This window comes from Carassius carassius, chromosome 14 (genome assembly GCF_963082965.1).
Source record: "Carassius carassius chromosome 14, fCarCar2.1, whole genome shotgun sequence".
NCBI lineage: Eukaryota > Metazoa > Chordata > Actinopteri > Cypriniformes > Cyprinidae > Carassius > Carassius carassius.
This window is the reverse complement of record NC_081768.1, coordinates 29,443,552-29,465,191: the sequence shown is the minus strand read 5'-3', so window position 1 is coordinate 29,465,191 and position 21,640 is coordinate 29,443,552. Positions and strand designations below refer to the sequence as shown.

At 37.3% G+C, this 21,640-nt stretch overlaps 1 protein-coding gene across 3 annotated transcripts; it reads left to right on the top strand.

Moving 5' to 3' along the window:
- Nucleotides 1–3,590: 3,590 nt before the first annotated feature.
- On the top strand, nt 3,591–20,719 carry hmgcll1 (3-hydroxymethyl-3-methylglutaryl-CoA lyase-like 1). Of its 3 annotated transcripts, XM_059565568.1 has the most exons (9): nt 3,591–3,805; nt 4,978–5,055; nt 5,578–5,685; nt 5,858–5,953; nt 6,254–6,402; nt 8,587–8,650; nt 8,959–9,147; nt 19,358–19,483; nt 20,496–20,719. In XM_059565568.1, the coding sequence occupies exons 1-9, from the start codon at nt 3,710–3,712 to the stop codon at nt 20,613–20,615; spliced, it is 1,026 nt and encodes a 341-aa protein (XP_059421551.1). In that variant the 5' UTR covers nt 3,591–3,709; the 3' UTR covers nt 20,616–20,719. The 3 variants fall into 3 exon arrangements, with proteins under 3 accessions (XP_059421551.1, XP_059421552.1, XP_059421553.1); XM_059565569.1 differs by lacking the exons at nt 6,254–6,402; nt 8,587–8,650; XM_059565570.1 differs by lacking the exons at nt 3,591–3,805; nt 4,978–5,055 and having other exon boundaries at nt 5,576–5,692.
- Nucleotides 20,720–21,640: the final 921 nt, after the last annotated feature.

Here is a 21,640-nt window from a genome sequence, read left to right as displayed (position 1 = left end):
CATTGGCTAAAAAAAGAGACGGAATCACCAGCCTTTTATTGTTAACCTTTAGCTTAGCCAGCAGGCCGGCTCGCTTGCCTCTCTTCTGCTTCCGAGCACACCGCTTCCTCTTGCCTCTATGCCGGCGTATGTTGCACTGCCATGCCGTTGTCCTCAAAAGTCCCATCCTACCCAGCTCTGCCTTAAGATTCGGTGATAGTTTTGCTCCATACATGCTGTTAATTTTGCAGAGTTCAAGTGGGTTATACCTCACAAACGTCCTTGCACGCATACACTCAATAGCCAGTGAAGCCGGCAAAATACTAGTTAAACCGGGAGCTCGAGAAGCCGCTGCGCTACTGCGCGCCGCCATCTTAGCCGTAAAAAAAAAATACTTATTATAGAAATAATATGATACTTTGGTGTTAACTGAATTTAATGTTCTTGGACACTTCACATGTTAATTGCAATTAAATAAGTGTATTATAACTGAAATTAACTGTAGAGGGATTTTGTTTGACCCACTTACTGTGTGCATTTCTGTATGTGTAAGTGTACAGCCATTTATATATAATGTGTATAAGCATTTATGAAATTTGTATGTTATGATATTGGAATCAGTGTTGGAATTAATGTTGGTAAGTATTTAGTAAATGAACTTCAAAGTGCAACAAAAACATTAAAACATAGTGTACTGTAAAGTAAAACATTTAATTTAACATTATTACAGAGCACTTCTTACAAAGTGTTAAGAAGCAGTAATATATTATATACTGTAACTTTTAATTTCATACTGTTATCTGCAAGTTATCTGTATTTTTTAAATATACACTTTTAGGTAACAATTTAGTGAATTACCAATTCTCAGTATTAAGTAGTTGTTTATTAGCATGCCTATTATTAACATATTGGCTGTTCATTAAAGCACATATTCTGGATGACCATATTCTATTCTAGGGGAAGTCGTGGCGTAGGGGTTAGAGAGTTTAACTCCTAAACCTAGGGTTGTGGGTTCAAGTCTTGAGCCAGCAATACCATGACTTAGGTGCCCTTGAGCAAGGCACTGAACCCCCAACTGCTCCCTGGGTGCCACAGCATAAATAGCTGCCCACTGCTCTGGGTGTGTGCTCACAGTGTGTGTGTGTGTGTTCACTGCTGTGTGTGCACTTTGGATGGGTTAAATGCAGAGCATGAATTCTGAGTATGGGTCACCATATTTGGCTGTATGTCACTTTCACTTCACTTCACTTTCACTACATCCCTCATCTTACGTTTTGTTAATAGCGAGAACTGAACCTTAAAATAAGTGTGGCCCACTTTTAAAATTTGAGGTGCACATTTAATACAAGCTTATGGATTGCTTATTAATACAATAATCACCAGCTAGATGTTGCTTATTATTGCTCTTGTTCAGAATAAAACTTTACACTGCAAACCACAGTCAATCTGTTCTTTAAACTTAACTTTGAACAATGACTTATTATAGTGAAAATATTATGTTATTTTATTTTCACAGTGCATTTTGTTGGAACCCTGATCATGCCCTCTTGTAATTCACCATTTCTTTATTTTTATTTCTTTATTTATTTATTTATTTATTTATGTATTTATTTATTTATTTATTTATTTATTTATTTATTTATTTCATTTATTTTCATAACACTTTCTATGAAGCCCTTATTTATAATACATTATGGAGGGTATACATAAGGAATTATAATTAATGCATAATCCATTATAAAAACCTTATAATATGTTGTATCTTCTCAGGAATATTCATAAGGACAGTTTTAATATATATAATATATATATTTTAATATATGATAATATTTACTTATTTGTGGTTATAGCTTTTAAGAGTATGATGATTTATAAACACAATGAAAATGTTTTATCCACTTTTACAATTAACTATATTTCTCATAGTTATAATGTGTTATAAGTCTCATATCTTCCCATTTTTCATATGCTACTTTACTTAAAGCAGTCAAATACCACTTATAAGTAATAATAATAATAAAAAAAATATCTCTAACAGACATAAGATCAGATATCCGATCAAATTAATGTTTAATATAACACATTGTTCGGGAGGCAGACACACTCTTGCAGTTTAAATCTAGATTAAAGACCCATCTCTTTAACCTGGCATACACATAACATACTTATATGCTTTTAATATCTAAATCCGTTAAAGGATTTTTAGGATGCATTAATTAGGTAAACCGGAACCGGAAACACTTCCCATAACACCCTATATACTTGCTACATCATTAGAAGAATGGCATCTACGCTAATATTTGTCTGTTTCTCAGATCCAGATCCAGTCTGTGTCCAGATCAGAGGGTCACTGCAGTCACCCGGATCCAGTACGTATCAAGACCAGATGGTGGATCAGCACCTAGAAAGGATCTCTACATCCCTGAAAGACACCGGAGACCAGGACAACTAGAGCCCCAGATACAGATCCCCTGTAAAGACCTTGTCTCAGAGGACCACCAGGACAAGACCACAGGAAACAGATGATTCTTCTGCACAATCTGACTTAGCTGCAGCCTGGAATTGAACTACTGGTTTCGTCTGGTCAGAGGAGAACTGGCCCCCTACTGAGCCTGGTTTCTCCCAAGGTTTTTTTCTCCATTCTGTCACCGATGGAGTTTCAGTTCCTTGCCGCTGTCGCCTCTAGCTTGCTTAGTTGAGGTCACTTCATCTACAGCGATATCGTTGACTTGATTGCAAATAAATGCACAGACACTATTTAACTGAACAGAGATGACATAACTGAATCCAATGATGAACTGCCTTTAACTATCATTTTGCATTATTGACACACTGTTTTCCTAATGAATGTTGTTCAGTTGCTTTGACGCAATGTATTTTGTTTAAAGCGCTATATAAATAAAGGTGACTTGACTTGACTTGAGAAGCTGTTGTAAGATACTGTGCAAATCTTAAATAAACAATGTCAAGATATGACATAGTCCATTTATACTGTAAATGAAGTAGATTTTATATAGAGTTCATTGTTGGACTTCATAGAAAGTGTTACCATTTTTTAAACTTCAAATCACCTTATGATTTATCTTCTCATGCCATGCGAGAAATGCTGATACCTAATAAATGCAGCCCCTAATACCACCCCCGCCCCCCATGAGAGAGAGGTCAGGTCTTTCACGGCACACCAGCATCTTATTGAGGAAGAGCTTCCTTAAACCTCTCTATTGTAAGCACCTGGGCCAGGAAGAATGGCTCTTTCACAAGCAAATTGCGGCCCGGCTTTACAGAGAGATTTTATAACAGAGCACAGTTGACATTGGCAAGAGTGGCACGGCTGGCCATTGAAAAGCATGAGCTGCCTCAGTCACAGGAGATCAATCACGGCAGCATATTTCCCCAAAGCTGTAGATTTCCGCTGGGGAGGGGAGCCAAGGGCAGTAAAATAAGCAGCTTGTGGTTAGTCTCATTGTAGAGCCGAGAATCCCAGCGGGTCCCGTACTTCACATGGAGCTGTCAGTCTAAAGCTAACAAAACATGTCTAATGTCTTCAGCCTGCGTTCCCCCCCCCCCCCCCCCCCTCACAGGCAGGGATGCTGCTGCCATGGTAACAGCTGAGTCATCCCGCACCCTTCGAAGCGATGCTCTCCTTTCTCTGATCGGAAGCGCAGATGCACTCTGATCACCACAGGTGCCATCTGGGAACAGCACCGGGCTGGCAGATCGTGCTAGCTGGATGGGAAACGTTTCTACTGCGGTCAAGCACTGCCTGAACTATGAGACTTTCTTGCAGGATTATCCATGGTTTCCACGGCTCCTGTGGGAAGAGAAGGTGGGGGTCTGTTTTTGCATGTGCAAGATTTATACATGGCTCTAGGAAATACAGCAACACAAGAGAAAAGCAGTTGTGTAGAGGAATAGCTCACCTTGTAATGAATAAATGACCCTCATGTTACCCTCAACCAGTTATTTCTTTTATTCTATGAGACACAGGTTTGATGGAATTATATGCAATATATGTGACTGAAAAAAACAACAACATGATTTACTCTCCACCTCCACCAGAGCTCGCCAATTTTGTTTTACATTTGAATTTATTTTTTGTTGAAATATAAATGTTTGTTCTTTTACTTGGTTCTGTGTGTTACTTGCTTTTTAGCCAAAGTGAACAATACAGGCTTAAACTGGAAAAACTGTTTGTTGATTAGACCAATATAGAATGCACTTTAAATACAGTAAATGACATGGTTGTTTCACTTCTCATTCAATCTCACTTTGGCTTAACCTCTTGAAAATTTCACTCAAAGATATGGGCCAGAAATTTTTAAAAAATACAGAGACATCAGAAGTGTTTTGGACTGATTTATTTCATTGATAAGAAAATAATGCTTTAATGGATATTTCAAGTGGGGTCTGTATTTCTGGTTTAAGCAGTGATTTAGAAGAGCGAGTTTGATTTATGAGTGAATTAAATAGGCTGTCCTAACTGCAGGTCTGGGGTGATAACGGGACAAACCACAACGGTTCTCCTCCGCCTACATAGCACACACAGTCAGAAATTTCTTAAAAAGAAGTTTGTTATCATTCCTTTCACAAATCCATTTCTTCCCTCAATGACAGCACAATTAAATCAAACTTAGCTCTAAAGAAACTAGTCTGTGCAGTTCCTCACAGTGAGGGTTTCCGTATCAAGATGCTGGGGTTTTATAGCCATCCAAATCTTATATAAACACAGCATTGGCCCTTGGTAATACAACTCCCAAATTCAGTGCTTTAGCTTTGGTTTTACCATTGGAAGAGAGGAAATGCTTGTTTCCAAAGCACATTATGTCATAAATGGCCTGGCAAGGATCTAAAGACTAGAGTCAAAACATGAAGTTGTACGCACCATTTGACAGGAAGCACCGGACAGAGGATGTGTCTTAATCCACCTTTCAGATTTTCCGTACAGCTCTGTGAAATTGTTATATGGTCCTTCCTTCCTCATTGTTTTTCAATTTACAGTGCTCTGAACTGCCTAAGCTTCCACGTTGTGTCAAAATTGTTGAGGTCGGACCAAGAGATGGACTGCAGAATGAGAAGGTAGAGATTTCACCATTCTAAAGCTTGAAGTATTGTGGCTTGAATTGGTTAAGCATGTTTATGAATAGCACTCTGCTTTTACATTTAAGGAGAAAAATCACAATCATAACAAACTCAAAGACATAAATATAAGTAAGCTTTAAGGTATGGTTTAGTGTAGGTTTTTTCAAATGCAATAGAGTGTTAAACTTTTAGCATCACTCAACAGTCATTTATTTTGCAGTCGGCTGTGATGTGTAGTCAACACCAACTGAGAACTTTCAGCATCTGTTACATATAAAACTGAACAATGTTTTAGCGCCACTCACTGAAACATGTATTTTGCAAAAATGTCGCCACAGGCATATTTTTCCAACCAGCCTTTTAGCAAATACTGTCCTATTGTATATATTCAAATGAAAACTATTCATTTGGTGATGGTAAATAAATTATTCATCTCAATAGCAAAGACTCACAGAATGTACACGCTCTCTGGATGTGTTCATAGAAACCTAAGGCTTTTGCGTCATTGTGTTTCTGCAGGAAATAGTGCCGACAGAGGTCAAAATCCAGCTGATAGACATGCTCTCCCAGACCGGATTGCCCGTCATCGAAGCCACTAGCTTTGTGTCTTCAAAGTGGGTAGCACAGGTAAAAGGTGCGATTGTTATCCTCGAGAGCATGTTGGCTGATATCCTGTGGTTTTTCTGTCAACACAAAACCACTGCTTTTGGTATTCACATCCAAAAACTGCATTTGCGCAAAACCCATTGGGATAAAGCTTGAGTATGAACACTTGTTGATTTGTTTTCTGGTTTTTCAGATGGCAGACCACACTGCAGTGTTGAGAGGGATTAAAAGGTCTCCTGACATTAGATACCCTGTTCTGACTCCCAATATTCAGGGCTTCCAGGCAGCTGTAAGTAAATATTTGCATCATTTACATTTATTTAAAAGTGACATTTGCAATTTACCTTCAACGCCAGGTCAATTATGTTTTTCTTGCATAATAAACCACTTTATTTATGCATGCGCTCTGCCTACGCATTCACTGCCCCCTTGCTTTACATAAGAGCGCAACCTTTACATCTTGTACCATTTATTTGTAAATGTTCAGCCCATTTCTGCTAATTGCTTTCCCTGCTAATCATGCGAGTTGTGCTCACAAGCCAACATCTACTGTATAAGCACAGACTTGATTAAATGTTTCCGGTTAAAGGTTGCAGCAGGAGCTACTGAAGTGGCAGTGTTTAGTTCCGCCTCAGAGACCTTCAGCAGGAAGGACATCAACTGCTCAATAGAGGAGAGTTTGCAGAGGTTTGAGCAGGTCCTCTCTGCAGCTAAATGCGAAGGCATACCAGTGCGCGGGTGTGTTCCAGCTTTCTTCTATGTATTTTCTTTGAGATTTAGGCCAGTGCTCATTTTGTGCACAAGTATTGAAAGGAAATTAAGTCAGCATCAGGTAATGATGCTGAGTCAGGTTGACTGGATTGTTTAAACAGAGGGGTGATGAGACGTGTAGTGCATAAAGGACCGGTAGCTGTATGGTTCATTACAGCCTTGCTTGGGATGAACCATAAGAGGCCTAATACAGAATTGGCTAATTTGGGGGCAATATCTGTGGCAAAATGTGTCAGTCAGAGCATTATAATTGGTAGCTGAAAGCATAATCAAAGTGTCAAGAATTTATTAAATTAACTGCAAGGGACGTGTCACACTGCATTGTGGACTTTCCATTTTTGCAGAAATAAAGTTCTCTCCAGATTTCTGCGCAGAAGCTGCCATCTTTGTACCACAGTCCCCTGTGCTGAGTCACTGCTTAACTAGGACAGGAGCAAACATTTATGTTTATACAAGCAAACTCTGGGATCCATCTTTGCTGTGACATTGAGCAGGAAGAATATCAACTTGGAAATGATTGCAGCCTGACGGGAAGCTATGGCTATGTGCCATAGACCCAGTATTCATATCAAGTAATAGGCCAGTGTTCATTATGTGCACTTTCATACTTCAACACTAGTTTTGAACGAGAATCTAACCAGCAATCTGTCACTGATACAGAAACCTGCTGATTGTGCTGCACATTATAGTTACTCAAAGGGATGTATGGTTTGTTAGTTTGTAAGGATAAGACAATATCTGGCCGAGATACAACAATTAGAAAATCTAGAATCTGAGACTGCAAAAAAATCGAAATATTGAGAAAATGGCCTTCATAGTTGTCCAAATGAAGTTCTTAGCAATGCATATCAAAACTAAGGGTTTGATACATTTATTGTAGGGAATTTACAAAATGTCTTCATGGAACATAATCTTTACTTAATATCCTAAGATTTCTGGCATAAAAGAAAAATCAATAACTTTGACCCATGCAAATATACCTGTGCTACTTATGACTGCTTTTGTCCAGGATCACATATTATTTTCAAAACTGGCAGAGCTTTTAGCTGAATTCTGCAAGTGTGGAATTAGTGTGTCCATAGTTAATCAAAGGGGCATATTGGATCAAGGTCTGAAGTAGTTGCTGGATAGGTTTGACCCTTGCTGATGTTTTTAAATGTTCTGCAATGCTGATTGTTATGAATTCTTTGCAGAATGAGCTAAATTCGTATTGGTAGCAGAATGCTTATTAGAATAGGCTGAAAAAAATAATTAAGAAACATAAATCAAGGTTTACCTCTGAGCTGGCAACATAATAATACTTCTGAGATTGACATTTGACCCAGATGATTGTCCCTACTGAGCTTGGACTTCAAGACTATAGTTTTCAGAAGCTATTCGTTATATACTGTAAACAAGCTCCAAGACTGATCTTTGGCTCAACCGAAAGGTCAGTGGTTTCTTTTATTGTACTTACACTTTTTTGGACTGTTATCCTTTGAGGTTTTGAGATAGGGCACCAGAGCAGCATGAAATTATTCCAGAATTAATGAGTAAATAAGTCAAGTTCCAGATGTGCATGCATTGTGGTGCTTTGTATCAGTTACAAGTACAAGTCCAGATGTGTCCAGAGTTTTTAGGCTTTGTTCTTTACAGAATAAGAAACAAAAAATGATGGAGAGCAGTCACTTCACTCTGACGAACTCATTCTGGCAAATGTGACTTAACGCCTAAAATTCAAGAAGAGACTCCACGGAAATTCTGGTAGCACACAGCGGTATCGTCTGACCACCACAAGCCCAAGAGAAACATTTTCAACTTTTCACTTGTTTGTTCACTGAACATGTTTCCTTCACATATGGAAAGCACATATAGCTCGCTAGCACCGTTTCTCATTCCCACTGTCAACACTATTGGTACTATTTGTCACAACCGTTTGACACCGACCATATGTTTCGCCGGTTGTTGAACATTATGTTTCATTCTGTGATGGATGTAATCCGTTGTAAGAGTGGTTCTGGACTGTTCTGCTTGTGGTTGCAGTAAAACGTGCAGTAGCACTTGGCGTTATTTCACCTTTGTTGCATGACTGTTGGTATTATAAGCTCAAAGCTATATATCCTCCAGCATGGGCTGAACTTTATGTCTCATAGCTCTTTCACTTCATTTCAGGTATGTTTCCTGTGCTCTTGGCTGTCCATATGAGGGACAAGTAAAACCATCACAAGTCACAAAGGTATTGTAATATTGTTGTTCAATACGAATAGCATTGTTCAGTGTATAACAGCCCAAAAGAAAGATTAAATGGGCCTTCCATTATGTGATAAATCTCAGAGTGTTGAGCGCTCTGCATATTTTTTCTTCCCACAATTTACGTAGTCCCACAAGGCCCTTATTACGATGTTTGCTAAAAAACCCACATGACGCTGTAACACGCCAGTGCTTTTCTAATGCTCAGAATAAGCTCTCTGTGTGCACTCCTTCGTCTTGTTTATATTTCCAGGGGGGATAGTGTTTTCATGGCTTTCCTCTGTTCCGGCCCAGGTGGCAAAGCGGTTGTTTGAGCTGGGCTGTTATGAGGTATCCCTGGGGGACACCATTGGCGTAGGCACCGCCGGCTCCATGGCCGAGATGCTGAGCGATGTGTTGACTGAGGTGCCCGTCAGTGCACTGGCGGTGCACTGCCACGACACTTACGGTCAGGCTCTGCCCAACATACTCATTGCTCTGCAGGTGAGCAACATTACAGTGGTCACAATCAACAGGTACATGCACGAGGGTTTGGGAGAAGCGGAGAATGTTTGAGAACTTAAGTTATAAATCATGCATAAAAATGACATGGCACATGCATAATACTGAGCTAATAACAACAGTTTCCAAAGTGAGTCGTCCAAAACTTCAAACATGCACTTTGGATGAATTTTCTCTTTAATGACTACATCTGCAATGTTCTGGAATGTTCCAGAAAGCACTAGAATCATTCTAGTAACTTGAATATGTTCCCATTCTTGAAAAAGTAAAAGATCTTTAAAAACATGCAAAATATGTAAAAAACGTATATGTACTAAACCAGTGTTTTATAATTAATGATACAAGTTCTAAAATGTACCTGACCTAAATATTTACCAAAACATTGATGCTACATAACAATAAACAGTACAATAAGAGCAAGCACCAGCACCACAATTACAGAAGAACAATAAAAAATGTAAGTTAACATTTTTTTGTTAATCATGCATCAAAATATAAGTAATATGCCAGAGACAATATCTGAGTAAAATCGCACAATTTGTGTTCTTCTACTGTCAGTTTTCTCCTTCAGGTCAACTATTGTCATGGTGAAGAGACCCTTGAAGAGAATATACAATTAATCATATCAAGTCACATTTATTTTATAGCACTTTATAAAGATTGTTTCAAAGCAGCTTTACAATATTAAACAGGAAAGGAACAGAATCAGTGATGCAGACTTCATAAAAGAGGAAAATACAAAATTCTGTCTAAAACTATTTTGCAAAAATGAGTGTGTAAACTCTATGAATGAAATGAGCACAGCATGACTGCAAATCAAATAGTCTCATCTCTCAGAAATGAGAGCTTACCAAGAGAAATATTAACAAAATACTAAATCATAAACATTTTGTACTATTTGATATGTCTGTTTTAATATTTAACCCCTTAACTGTCACTCACATTTTTGAACATAGACTTTATAGTGCACGATCCAAACTTACATTTTTATAATTCATGAATGAAAACATTTTGTAACATGATATTGATGTACCATTTAGATGGTAATGCTATGTCTGATTTTAAAATGGGTTTTAAAGGATGAATTTTGAGATTTTTAGTTTTCAGTTGATATATAATTTCTGATAATTTCTAAAATGTGATAGAGAAAAAGGCAATGAAGAAGTATTTTTTTTTTTTTAACAAAGGTCAGAACTCCATTTATAATGTAGATTTTTGAGGGTGCACTCTTGTCATAAATTAATCTATTACTTTTGCTACATAATAGGAAAGTCTTACACCTTTCCAACGATATATAGTTTGTCAAGATTAGATTAGATTTAATTGTAATATAGTGAAGTAAATGTAGGCGTCCCGTATACGAGACGGGGTGACAGTTAATTAAAACCTGAACGATATGCAACACAATACGTTTCTCTTATTCTCTGGAATCATCTTGAGATCACCACCTTACGTCACATAAACACACAGGCCTCCAGGGAAGGCAACGCAAACTACTGAAACATCCTCCAAAACCCCCTGGAATATCAGCAATTTAACTTTATTTTTTTTGTACTTTCACCTAAAAAGTACAGAACAACAGATACCACCCAAAATACGCTTACACAAAACTGTCAGGCGTATTTGAATTTGACGACAAAACACTTTTATGAAACAATGCCTGCCTGTGGTTTAATTTTCACGAACCCTAAACCACAGAGCGCGTCGGCAATTCAGAAATAACACTGGCATGGCTTTATCATCTCTCCAGGGCCCTTTGTGAGCTCTTTCTCAGGTTGTCTTCTCTCGCAGAACGCCGCTGCTCTTTGGGGGCTGGGCGGGTCCGCAGATGTGAAGGGCTGGACACAAAGGCTTACCTATTAGATGTCTGTTTCATATGACAGTGGCTTGGTTCTTGACAAAGCAGACGAGATGGAGGCTGGAGCGGGGCCCTCGGGGGCTCCAACTCATCTGTCGCTAGGGCCGTTGAACTCTGTGACAATGCTGCGCTTAAAGGGCAAGGGGGAAATTATCCTTTCATCACTCGCTACTAAACAGAGTGAGACTGGGGAAAAGGAAAACCCCGTGCTCTAGTATATTCCATTCTCGGCTCCCAGCCCTTTTTAGCCCTGTCTGTCTGTTTATCCTTCTCTTTCCAGCTGTAACAGTGTAACTCTAACTGCGGTCGGTGCGCCACAGAAATGGCCATGAATTTCTCAGATTTTTTTTCCCCCTGTGAATTGTGTGACATGACAGGGGGTCCTTTTTCAAAAGACAGAAAATGAACAAAGCTACCTCGCCAAATGAAAAGCAAAGCAAAGTTCACATACCTGAACTACGACGAAACCAACACTTTATTAACTTCAGCATATTCAACTCTATGTGTGATTGTTTGTTTGTTTATTTGTAACTTTTTTTTTTTCTAGTAAAGCGAGATTTAATGGAATTCATATATATATATATATATATATATATATATATAATTTATGTGCCTGGTTTTAATGTGATAACAAATTTTAGCTTTTTCTAGTTTTTCATCTATTAAAATGGAAAATATATATATGAAGAAGAAGAAGAATGAGTAGAATTAATTAGATAATTATACTAACAAATATAAATGGACAATATCTTTATGAATATATTGCTATATAATAATATACTATAGAGGACAAAGGTAGCATTGAAGTAGAATTAATAAATATATACTAAATACAATTTAAAAACTGGGAGTAAAACGTGTATTTCTGCACTAGTAGAATTGCAATATATTTAAATGTCTTATTATTTATCATTGCCATATTTATTTAGTATTGCCATTGGTCAGACAAACTGATATATCTGTCATAACTCATATCATTTATTGGACAATTGCTGCTGTATCAGGTCTCTGCATGTTGAGAAGTATCTTAAAATTATTATTATTAATATTAATAATAATAATAATAATAATAATAATAATAATAGTATTAATAATAATAATAATAATAATAGTACTGATAATAATAATAATAATAATAAACTTCTACTAATAATAACATAATGCCTTAAAGTTTTACTATAAAATATTAAAGTATATGTTTATATATTTAAGTAAAATATTAAAATGCTGCATTGCTGTTTTTAATGTCACATTAAAGAGCACACAGGTTTATAGCCTAATATTGTTTGTAGAAGTAGCTTGTATGACATTGTTATTACATACATTATTGTACAAATTAAGGGTAATCAAGGAATAGAAAGAATACCCAAGGACTGCCATTAACAAGATCATTTTGTTTATGACTAGACATAATCTTTTTCTTGGAATCTGCAACCTTTTCTCACTGGTCTTTATGGCCTTATTTGCCAAACCTTTATGTGTGTTTTTTTTTTAAAGTAATTACTGGTAGTTGCAAAAGGAAATTCAGACTTGTTCAATGTTACAACTAGGGTACAATCGTGTAGGCCACAGCAACCATTTGTATCATCAAAATGTAAAAAAAAATGTACAACAAAAGAGAGGAGACAGAAACAGCTTCATATTCCGGACGGTGAATCAGCATTGGACTGATATATAACAGACACCCCAGAGCACCGAAAATAATAACTGTCCGTCATTTGTCCTCCTCCACTGACCCTCTAGCAAAACTTGGTGGAAATGAAAGATTTTATCATAGCTTTTCATTAGGGTTCACCAGTCGTCTCTGCCACCAGCTGAGCCAGAAATGAATTCGGCTCACCCTGTCAGTTCAGAGTCACCTCAGCTTTTGTTCAGGATAAACACATTATAGGCTCTTTGTGTGGCTTTTCTCAGGGACTTATTGAGGGGGAAAAATGAACTCCCTCAGATAGTACAGCTAAAATAGGTTTGGTCTGGTTATATGTTGGGTTTCAAGAAAAACCTTGATATGAACTGCGAAGTCATCTTGTTGTGGATAGATCTCGGTGAGCCCAGACAGCTCGGGACAAGCAGATTTGTGCCGTTCTCGCTCCTGTCTGACAGCTTCACTGATGCTGAAAGCCAGAACTACTGTTCCTTCCTGACACAGTGTGCCATGATATATAAATTCCTGTCGTAAATCAAGTCCAAACCTTGGGAAATCTGAAATTTATGAAGAAAGAGGTGGTCCTAAAGTGAAATGAATCATTAGGCACTGGAACATACCATCCGTGAAAATGATTAGAGTTCAGTCATTATCGTATTTTCTTAGATTTGATGTTAACGATGCACTCAGTTGTTGTCCTGGTTGATATGTCAGTCGTCTTGGACTTGTTTCAAGCATCTTGGAAATGTTGCTACAGTTCTTCTGTTGCTTCTGTCTCTGAATTGATGATGGTGAAATCTGATCTCTGTGTGGGCCGGACCTACTGTTCCAGGACTCCTTGTTCAAACAAAAATCTCCCTGAATTATTGCAATATTTACAAAAGTTTGTAAATCCCAAGCTGATATATCCTTCTAGCACACTAAAGCACAATACATAAGTAATCATCTTATGTGTGTGTTTTTGTTCTAAGATTTTGTCCTGATAAAAAGACCCCTGTGTTTCCTCTTTTTCATCTTGGACAAAAACATTTCACATCAAATTATTTTTTTATATCTAAAAATGTCTCAGTTGTCTATTTCATGAGGAACATCAGAGACAAAGTTGATATTTTAATGAAAAAATAACCACAGGGAACTCAATGCGATTTCCCTCTAGTTTAACTTGATGTATAATGAAATTCAGTGCTGTTCACTGTTTACATGGGTTTTATGTGGCTCAGTGTCATTAGGAGATCTTTGTAATAGACTTTGATGAGTGATTAGCACAGCTCCCATTACTGCCAAAACATGCGTGAAAACACCGGGGAGGGTTTGACGAACTCTTCGCAAGCTTTGACTCCTGGGGAGACATACATATATCTGGACTGGTAGGGTGCCTGTTCTCTCAGGAAGTGGCTGACCCGAGCGTGAAGCAGTGACCTGTGTTTATGCAGTCATGATCTGAAGAAGTGTGGAAGGTCAGCACAAAGACTTTTCAGTGGTCCTGTGGTTGTGGCTGAGAAACAAACGTATCGTAAAAATACTTACCCCCCTCCTTTGCTCGCAATATGAAAGAGATCATGACACTTAATCACTGAAGGATGCTTCAGCCCTCTTCCAAGTTAGAATGATTTATCCAATGTCCTCCAAAAATATCTCAACAAGGGATCTTCTGTTGTCATGTTATAGACTGGAGTAAATGAAGCATAGTACCACAGATTGGAAAACGCACCAGTTCTTCATACAGTAATTCAGGGAACAACATCTAGTAGTAAGGTCAAAAATTAACACTCGCCGAATGCATGAACTGTAAAAAAAAAAAAATATATATATATATAGTTACTCAACAACTGGCTGCTAGCAGTATGTGACCCTGGGCTATAAAACCAGTCTTAAGTTGCTGGGGTATATTTGCAGCAATAGCCAAAAAATACATTGTAGGGTCAAAATTATTGAATTTTCTTTTATGACAAAAATTATTAGAATCTTAAAGATCATGTTCCAGGAAGGTATTTTGTATATTTCTATATATACATATATATATAGATGTATATTTTGTATATATACATATATATGTAAAACAACAACAAAAAAAGAATTCACATTTAAAAATAAGTATTTGGAAGTATTTGAGGATTTTGAAGAAATTCGAAAACTAATTCACAATGTAAACAAACTATCCTAAATGCTTGGAGAGTTTGTTCCCCATAGAGAGAGGTCGGTGAAGAGGTCGTTTGCTAGAATTTGAAGTGTTGGTTCTTTCCCCCGAGGCCTGAGGGCAGGTCAGCTCTCCCTTGTGCAAGGTCATGTCAGGCCAAACATGCGCTGGGCAGTTAGGGACCACATTTCTATGGACAATTCAAAACAAAATAAGGGAAATGTTAGGTTTAGGAAACCTTTGCAACATTATTACAGCAATAATAATAATAATAATAATAATAATAATAATAATATTTATTTTTCTTTCTTTTTTTCTTTTTTTCTGTAAAGCTGCTTTGAAGCAATGTGCATAGTGAAAAGCCCTACAATATATAAAGAAAATGAACTTAACTACACTCTGAATACAGACAGCTTCAGAAAGTAGAGTTTTAAAGACTTTAATTCACATTATTTGAATTTGTCTCCTGAATGTATATGCATGTTCAAACCCCACGAAGTGAACCGGGCTCACCTACATTATGTGCATACATGCAAGTTTACCCTCATGCACTAGCATGTCAAACAAAGGAACTATTGTCATGCACACCTATGTCAGCACATCCGTTTGCTAGAGGTGTTTACATGAGTCACATATATATTTAGGTGGTACTCTCTTTATCTTGGCATTGAGACTGTGATCCCGAACCATAGAGGGCATTCATGCTGTAGGGCCCTATGAAATATAATTTCCTTACTTTAAAATAAGTCATTTATTTTCTATTTTATCTTTCAACAGATCACTCAGAAATCTGTTACCAAGGAAAAGCTGCGTTTTGCTTTTGTAGAGACAGCTTTATGTATTTATTGCGTGGAAGCTCTGTTCCCAAATCGGAAAGCTGTCAGAAAGCTGGGTTACCCACAAACGTAATCTCTTGTGGAAATGTCAAAGTTAACTCCGTTTCACAGAAAACAGAGCGTTCTGCATTGTGCCTTTAGACGTCAGCTGAGGCAGTCATTGTTCATGTCAAAGTCTAGCTTCCTCCAGAATTCCTCGTCTCTTTAGCTGACGAGGAGCTTTCCGCCCACGCCTGCAACTACGCCACAGCCGTAGGCAGGTCTTTGCAGGGCTCCAACACAAAGGCTCTCGGCCCACAACGTGATCTGTGATTTTAACACCACATCTGGTTTTCAAGCCAAGCTAAACTAATTGAGCGGCTTCAATTTGGAGTTCCTGAACACTGTTTGCTGAACATCATGTCCTTGCACAGTATTCAGAGTCAGCAAATCTGGAGCGAGTCCCTGTACACTTCGGCTTCAGGCCCTCTGCCTTCTCACAGCGGGTGGATGCAGAAAGAGCTGGCGACGTAGCAAATTACCACTCTGTGTTTACGCAACAAAGCGTCTGCCCTGCAGAATATCTTGCCCTGATGCAAAAAGTCAAAAGCCCATGTCTGGAAATCTGAAGTACAGTGCAAAGCGGCATGGGTCCCTATCTTCTCGCCAACAAAAACAACAATTACAAGCGACTCAGACGGCCCAGCTATGAAATAGGGCCTTGTTCCTGAGAAAAGTTAGCAATTAGGGAGCATTGTTCAGCAAAGGAAAGCAGCTTTTATTATTTTTTTCGTTAGTTTGCCATGCCCCAAAGGTCTGCATGTCCAGAATGCAACTTCTTATTGATATTCACTGATGCTATATCGAGGTCAAAAGCAGGATAGGAGCGTTAATTTCACCTCTCTGTTGGATTCCATCCCCATTTCCCCCCTTCTGACATCTGGCTTTGCCTGGGAAGCTGGAAAACGTCTTTAATATTCTCATGACAGTCAAGACGACATATGGAAAACATTGTAATACCTTAATCTGCAATGCTTCTAAAGGGAGAGACAGAGAGCGAGCGAGAGAGAGAGAGAGGCCGGCAGATAGATGCTTGGCTTTCTAATTTGTAGCTTTCAGAAGTTCTTCTGTGTAGCTAGACGGCATACGAGACCAGAGACTCATCAATATACATCATTCGCTTATTTTACACACTTGCCAATAGCTAGTAAGTTATAACTCCTGCAGGGAATATGCTGTATACTGATTTAAAGTGGTAATTCAGCCCAAAATGTAAATTCTGTCATTTAAGCACTCAAGATATTTCAAACCCATTTGTTTTTTCTTACTTGTAACACAAAGGGTGAATATTTGAAGAATGCCCTAGCCATGTCCTAGAATATCCATATGACTTCTGCAGTACAGTATATTGTAAATCCTCTGAAGCCATACGGTAGCTTTTCTTTATTGCTTTATTATTATTATTATTTTTTTTTTGTATTTTTGTTAATTTCTCTTTGACAGGATTGTTATTTAGTATCTGATAAAGAATTGTTTGTCATATTGTGTGAACTGTTCACTGTGGGTCTGTATTTCTAATGATCCTGAAGACATTGATTAGCATGCTCAGGTGTGTTTGATTATGGTTAGAGCTAAATTCTGCAGGAAAGTGGATCTCGTGGGCCAGATTTGAGGATCCCTGATTTAAAGCATGCATTGTAAACACAAAGTGATCCAGGTTAACTTTATTTCCCAGCCTAGGCTCACTGAAAAAGCATGCCTGTGGCAAAATGATATTACGTGTTTTTATTTATTTATTTATTTATTTATTTATTTATTTATTTATTTATTTATTTATTTATTTATTTATGTATTTATGTTTAATAAGCTGGTTATTGTAACAGTATGCTAATTAATGTAATTAATATGCATTTAAATAATATGGTGAGTGGCACTAAAAGATTAATGCTCTATCGAGTTAAAATAACTTACCACCTATACTAAATGTTGCCTTAAAAGTAAATTGTGAGATAAAACAACATTTGCTGAAGCCATTTAGCTCTTTTATCGTGATTTTGTTTCACGGGACTCATACCCGAGCGCTCCACATTAGAAGTACAATGCTGTACCAGGTGAGCTAACAAGCAATTTTACTATATCACAAAAGCCAGATATATGGAGCTGGTTATCTGATGCATGTGTCAGAAAATATTAGTTAACAAATCATGCACTATGGTGAAAGTGTATAATAGCATTGTGCAAAAAAACAGTGACAAAACAACTGATGATCAACTTTATTAATTAATAACCATAATTTGTTTAAAAAGTAACAAACATTATTAGTGTATTTTTGCCACATTGGTCGAGGCATGTTTTTTCAAAGAGCCAGTGTTATTTCCACATTCACTTTATTCCAAATAATTGACACATTTTACAATTGAAATATGTCTGTTATCGTTTGAATATCACAACACTTTTTTTCTTGACTAGAAAAGTGACTTCAGGCTTCTGTCATTTCAGACTTGTTTGCTATTAGATCACAGCAACATTCAAAAGTTGTTAGTTTGCCATTGCCTTAGTCCTATAATGTAACATAACACTTACTGTGCTCAAATACACTACTACTACTACTACTACTAATAATAATAATAATAATAATAATAATAATAATAAATAAAAACATCAACACTATAAGAGTAAATAGAAAGTGGAGTCCGTGTCACAGTTCAAAGTGAACCCCAATGCGATCTGACTTCCCACTTCCCCGAATGCGATTCCACTTTTAGGTCCTGAGTTTGGTTCATTCAAGGAGAACTTCTCTATGTATTGTAACTCATCTTTCATGAACTCAGGGAATCATATCAGCAGCTTGACAGAGTTTGTTTAAGTCCATTCGAGTTCGGTAACAGGCCTACGTCTAATCCTTTGCTAAGCAACATCTTCTGGGTGTTTGGTTAAGCGTTCCAACAAAAGCGCAGACGTGCAAGGCTGGCCCAAAACGCATCATTAATTCTCATATGGAGGCCAGACACTTGTGGTCCACTGTAAAAAAAGGCCTTTTTTCCACACCCTGTTGAAAATCTACAATTACTCTGATTATGAACATTGTGCAATCCAACCTGCCGCTGTGTGAGTTCAGAGAGACAGTAGGCGCATTTACAGGTGATTATTATTTCATATGTGTGAGCTGTATTTATTCAGGACCACTGAAGACTGAGGCATTGTACTCAAGGTTAAACCATAGTGCCTCTGCGTGATTAACATTGAATTATTGTGTCGCCTTGGGTTCAAACGGTTCTCCTGTTTGCCAAAACCAAATATCTTTCACATAAGGAAATCTTGATTTGGAAAAGGGAGTGCTGTCCCACTAGAGGTCATTTACCATTGTTATTTCCCATTTTGTGTTATCCCTTGCTCACATTAAACCTTGAAAGAGCAAATTTAATACATTAAAATAAATCTCCTGATTTACCCTCATGTTTTCCTTAATATGTGATTAATACCCAGAGCAGAATTGCTGTAGCATCATATCCGGCTTTAAATAATGCCTGGTTAAATGGGACTTCCAAGAAAAATGCAATCTAACAGAAGGTACAGATGCTCCATAGCGTACCAGATGTTCCGCCTGTGCCAGTCTCCCAGAAAAAGAGTAACATGTGAATACCTTGAAATAATGGATGCCATTGTTCTGAGTGTTTAACACCCCCTAGGTGTCGTAGGTTGGTTCTAACCGGCCTTTTTCATTTGTTTTTTGGCAGATGGGGGTTTCTGTGGTTGACTCCTCGGTTGCAGGCCTCGGAGGATGCCCGTATGCCAAGGGAGCGTCTGGCAATGTTTCTACTGAGGATGTTTTATATATGCTACATGGTCTTGGAATTGAAACCGTAAGTCTCAGTTTTCCAAATTAATCACAAAGAATCTTACATTAATAAGCAATGACACTTATGGGCACTTAAGTTACTCCAAAAATGTCTGATTGTCATTAGATGCAGAAAATCAAAGCAAATAGCATCTGCAGTTAATTGCTGCACAGAGTTTTCTCAGAACTTTTTTTTTTTTTTTGATGTCACACAAAAAATGTTCTGGTAATTTTCTGCCAGGACAATAAACAATTAATTTGATTAATGTTTCCATGCATTTTAAAACACAATGCAGTGCAAAAATGTAAATACAGACAAAATACCTTTAAAAAAATAAATGCGAAAAAATCTCATATTAATGCAGTACATTGCTACCTATTTTCACAGATCTGTTTTAGAGTGCAGATCCCATCACATTGGAATTCAGCATGCTAATAACATTTCTACAATCTGAATTATACATTCCATTTTCATTTTTGGACATTTCAATTCTGGCCATCTCTTTGTGTAACATTTTAGACAAAAACTGTTTAAAAACTAAATGCCACTTGTTATTTTGTTTCATAATGCGACATGCACACATTTTTATGTTTGACTTTTGCATCCAAATACTTTCTGAGGCCACTGTATATGTTTATATACACACTTTGACTACACTTCCAGTTTTTCCATTACTCAGTTTTTCCCAGTGTCTCAAGAACAATTGAATAAAATGTGGAAAACAGTTTTGTCATAGTATATACAGTACCCAACATTTACATAGATGTGTGAGAGGGTGTCTGAAGGGTATTATTTGGGTAAAAATTTGGATACCAGTCCTGATATACCTGATATTCTGGTGGCAGAATGTTTACAGTAATTATGTTCTACAATTTCTCACACTTTTTTTTTTGTTTGTTTAACCCACACCCTTTAACTGCCTCCTCTTTTTAATCCTCACAGATAACATCATAGGCTTCCAGTTTCTTTTGCTACTGCGCCCCCTGGTGTCTGGTGTGATTAGTAACTGTTGGTGGTGTTTGTGTTTGTGATGCAGGGGGTGGACCTGTTGAAAGTGATGGAAGCGGGAGAATTCATCTGCCAAGCCTTAAATCGAACAACTAACTCCAAGGTCAGCCAAGCTACCAAAAACATCCAGCCTTTTCATTCTAAGTGAAAATAAGTACAATGTGGTCCAAAAGTCTATATCCACATTTATGCACTGTAAACCTGCTTTCATACTCCTGGCCTCTGCTAAATGCTTTTACTTTGATTGCCATTTTAAGATCGTGTATCGTGCCTATAACAGGAAACATGGATATTTTACGCCAAAGAAATGAGCCCATGCCTTTTGTAGTTTCTGTCAAACAGAAAACACTAAAAATAGATAGCCAAGAAAATGTGAATTGACATGAGGCTGATGACCCCCATCTGTGAGTCATTTTTTTTTCTCCTCACGCATTCATATCCTGCTTAAAATAGTTACAATCAGATTGCAGAGATTGCCGTGGCAGACTTCACAGCAGGTTCAGAGCACTACAGGAGCTTATTATCTGTTGTATCATAAACTGTCATTTCAATAGTATTAACAATAAATCTACAAGATACAAGTATTCAGTACAAACATTTGATAAAATGAATAACTGAAATAAAGAATCCTTTCACCAAGTAACGTAGCCTGTTTGAATGCATGCTGCTTTAAGTTACATTAATATAGTCTGTGCATATGTGTATACACTTTATTTTTTAATGTCAAATTTTTACTATTAACGAGAACTTTTGCCTCAATAAAGTCCTAATTTGCTGCTTATTAATAATAATAATAATAAACAGCCAGTATGTGTGTATGCTATTTAATATTGAGAATTGGTCCTAAAACAGTTTTATAAAAAATATATATTTGTAGTGGTCAAATCATTTTAGAATTAACAATGTTTGATGTAAAATCTAAGAAAATGATCCTTGTTACTGTACCTTATTGTCTTTGCACTAAATCGCTTATTTCTGTCTCTGTACTAGCATCACATATCTTTACCAATACCTTTTACTGCTTTTTAACCTGCCTTCATATAGTTGTCTATATACTGGACATGTTTGGAAGCTATCATTTCTGGTTATTAAAGGTTTTACGGTTGTATGTAGTAAGATCAATAAAAAACACTTTTTGGATATTTGTGAATTTTTTTAAAAGCATTCATGCTT